General features: G+C 44.1%; 1 protein-coding gene across 1 annotated transcript; it reads right to left on the bottom strand.

Moving 5' to 3' along the window:
* Window positions 1-1,147: 1,147 nt before the first annotated feature.
* On the bottom strand, window positions 1,148-2,801 carry LOC104507179 (chromosome unknown open reading frame, human C3orf33; the record flags this gene model as incomplete). Its single annotated transcript, XM_010148381.1, has 3 exons — window positions 1,148-1,348; window positions 1,792-1,952; window positions 2,648-2,801. Coding segments are annotated over 3 exons (516 nt in total), but the record flags the coding sequence as incomplete, so codon positions are not given.
* Between the last annotated feature and the right edge of the window lie 1,021 nt (window positions 2,802-3,822).

The raw sequence follows: 3,822 nt of genomic DNA, 5'->3' as shown, positions 1-3,822 counted from the left end.
GCTGCAGGTACCTCATGGCTAGCTGCCCTCTGTGCTTTGCAAAAACCAGCCTCAGCCAGGAACAGAAGTAACGAAGAAGCATCAACAGCTAGTCTCACTTGAGGAAAAGCTGCTCTTTTTTAGGACCTCAGGAGTCACAATTTTGCCCTGAAGTGAGCAGAGAAAATGATGACACAGAAACTAATTATCAGACACGCAATGCTCAGCTATCAAGCTTTTTTTTTTTGTACCACACTCTTTGCCCTCGTATTTCATTGGCAAGGGATCACAGAGAAAGAAAGAAAATCTGTGAAACACTTCAAATAAATATTGGGACTGTGGGATGTTAAATAAATGTAAAATGCTTGGTATATACATCATGTTTCAACAAACGTAAGAAATTCAATCTTTACTCTGAGAATATTTACAAAATAAATATAATACACTCATTTTTGAAATATGTTAAGTATATAAAGCAATTTAAGTTCTTAGCACAGCATGGTCCTCCTTTCAAACTCCATGTTAAAGTTTTATTTACATTTTATTTTAGGTATTTATGGAACCATCAAAAAATAGCATCATTTTTCCTTCAAATGAATGGTGTCTTCTAAAAATTTGGATTACTGAGTTATACCAAGTGATTCCCTCCCCTCCCCCCCCAAGAAACTTTTGTTGTTACGACCTCATCAGCTTTTTCAAATCAGCCGTAACAAATTACCTTTTATACGGGTAACAATGCAACCCATTATTCAAGCTGAACAATTTCTGAAACACAGATTATACATAAAAGTAGTGTAAGAACCGAATCCAAACAAAATGCTCGTGTGGAAACACACCACAAGCTTTGTAAAGGTCTGAAACGGAGTTTTCTAACCCATGTGGGCGCCGCAGTGTGACACGTAACAGAGCAGCGTTTCAGGCCGTACACTGTGAGCGAACCCTGCTCCTCCGAAAAGCCGGGTTACAATGCGGCATTCAGTAGCTACGGGTTTCCACTTCAAGACACGGACCCTCGAAATGATGGTATTTGTTTATCATCAACATGTTTTACATAAAGCTCATGACATAGGTACCGGGCATTCCTCCGAGCAAGTCTCCCTTTTCACCTAGAGCTTCTTAACCAGCTCACAAATTGTTTCAGTGTCTGTACAAGTTGATTGTTGCTTACACGATCTCGAATTCTCTCAGAGTAGCTTTCTTCTTTCCATATTCCCTTGTTTTTCCTTGAGGCTTTTAACTCTGCTCGAAGCAGCCTTCTGTGAAGTTTCCAGTACAGGCGGGAATCGTGACGCAGCCCTTCAATGCGTGCTGTTCTGCCAAGCCCCTGCCTCAAGATCTCTTCGTTTAAGCACACGCTGAGAAATCGACCCTATAAAAAGGCACAATAAACAGGATATTCACGTCACCTTTACAATGGTTTTATTTATTGTTTCGGGTGAACTCCCTCAGAGATACGAGCTTTACTTAGATGCTCTAGCAGAAAGAGTTAAAAGGAATCCAGCTAACTTAATTAAAACCTAATAACTAAGACGACATTAGTTGAGAGGACATTTGAGGGACCAAACATCAGCTAATCAGAGCTACATGATACAGCCTAACAGTATCTGACAGAGAAACACACTTGTGCCACAAATCAGTCTGCAAAAATACTGGCCTTGAAATCAGATTTACAACTACAATATTTAAAATTCACATCGAAATGGATAAACTCTAAACAATAACAATCCTTAAGCGTACTGAGGTAACGGAATCACACAGCCACAGCCAAACTCAAAAGTGCAGATAAAAGCCAATTTTTGTCCTTGTTTTTACCTTATTTACCAAAACAAGGCACTCGAGTGCCAAGTCCTCCCTCCCGAGAAGCTGGAACCAGAGCGTTTGTTTGGGTTTTAACTCCTGCTGTAACCAGGCCATGCCGCTCGGAGCCAACTCCACTCCAGCCAGCCGTACCAGCAGCAGGCCTTTTGACTGCCCTGGTTACAGAGAGACACAACTTCGTTACTGGATGCTGCGAAGGGAGTTTCGTGCTTTGCACATACCCTCAGCTGGTGGAAACAAATTGACTCCCATGCACTTCAAAAGAATCCATTTTGGTTCCCCAAAGCACTGCTTATGCACGAGTGAAAATTTGGTCTCACATCTCTTTTAGTAAAAACATTGATCAAGACCGTGCGAGTGGTTTAAGGTAGTTGTATTCCGCACGCACACTGCTCGGAACTGCTGTTGTTACCAGGCGCTGTTATTTCCTCTGCAAGGGCAGAAGCAGTCAGCAAGAAGCACCAGCGCCCACAGGAGCTGGCAAAGCCAGCCCGTGACTCCCAGCCCCATCCCTAGCCAGGGTTTGTACTGCCAGATCGCCAATGGAAGAGTAATCCCTACGGAGTGGTTTTGCCAGGAATGAGAGGAGCTACACGAGCAAACGGACTGCCCGTGCGCTAGCTTTCACTGCCAGAAAAATATCACTGCAACAATGCTAATTAACACAAATACTGTATCGACGAGCTCTCTCAGTCTCCCATTCCCCAATTTCCCACCGGTACAGTACGGGAAGACGAAAAGGCAGAGCCAAAACCGTACCTTAACCCTTCCTCCCCAGCTTGCTCTTCTCTGTGTCCACACACCAATAACAACACTTCATTCCTACTCTCCTTCACACGCTTTAACTTACATTTTCTCTGTATGGATGCAAGGAAAGGGATGCTAATGGGAATGTGTTCAACTTCCAGGCCTTTCTCAGTTACGTGATGTAATTTTCCCCGCAGCTTCACATTCTTTTCTATAAACTTCACAGGTATGTCTAAAGCACTTGCAAACTTTGTCGTCTGTTGACGGAAAGAAGAGCAAGACAAAGTTGGAAAAAAAAAAAAAAAGCAGAGTAGTTACAAGCCCACTAAATCCAACTTCTTCAAACAGTTTGGAAAATTACAGATCTACTATCGGACAGCATGGGACAGTACGTGTATTTTTAATACATATGCAAGTATGTCTATTTTTAATTGCAATCAGCTGCAGAAACCATTATGTACCAGCCTTTCCACATCCTTAGGGATGTTCCCTGTTTTACAGAACTTGCAGTTATTAGGGGTTGGCATGAAAGCAGGATTTAGAGGAAGGACAGCAAGACATTTTTTGAGCAGTGCACGTTGACGTTCACTTGATTCCCCGTGAAGTGTTTCACAAGCGGCCTGAAAGGTGCCAGAATGGGGCAAAAGGAAGCCAAGATGTGCTTAAAGTGGCCACCAAAGAACAGACACACCGGAAACAGGCAGAGCAGGGAGGGCAGAAACAACGCAGGCTGTGATCCTACGGTATGTTATTCATTCAGTAAACCTTCCCACTTGTGGTCCGTGAGGTCTCCCACCAGGAATCCAGAAACGCAGGCAGAAAGCCTGAAGGGTTTTACGAACAGTTATCCCAGTCGGATCTCAGTTGCGCCGGAAGCTCCAACAGCTGGGTTGACACACTTCAAACCCCCTTGGTTTAAAACAAACAACAACAAAAGAAGGATTCTGGCAACATTTGCAGTTCAGGTGAAAGTGAAGACTTTGTCCAAATGTTCTCTCCCGGCAAAGCGCCCTGGGAATCGTGCAGAGGAAGGTCAGTCACTACCGACTGAAGGGGTTGGTCCCCACCTGCCAGACACGCTGTGCCGAGCCAGGGGTGAAGCAGGAGCGCATGCCGTGAGCTCACCATTTAAGGGAGCGAAGAAGGATTTAGGGCCATGTTTAAAAATATTAAAAAAGCACCTCTGTTCCTGGAATACGGGGAAAAGATGCCAGGAAACCACCTCCTTTCCAGCTGCGTCTGCGCTAGCGGCAGACTGTGGAGTCCTTCTATATTGAA

This window comes from Eurypyga helias, unplaced genomic scaffold (genome assembly GCF_000690775.1).
Source record: "Eurypyga helias isolate BGI_N326 unplaced genomic scaffold, ASM69077v1 Scaffold51443, whole genome shotgun sequence".
Classification (NCBI taxonomy): domain Eukaryota; kingdom Metazoa; phylum Chordata; class Aves; order Eurypygiformes; family Eurypygidae; genus Eurypyga; species Eurypyga helias.
This window is presented reverse-complemented; position numbering and strand designations above follow the sequence as displayed.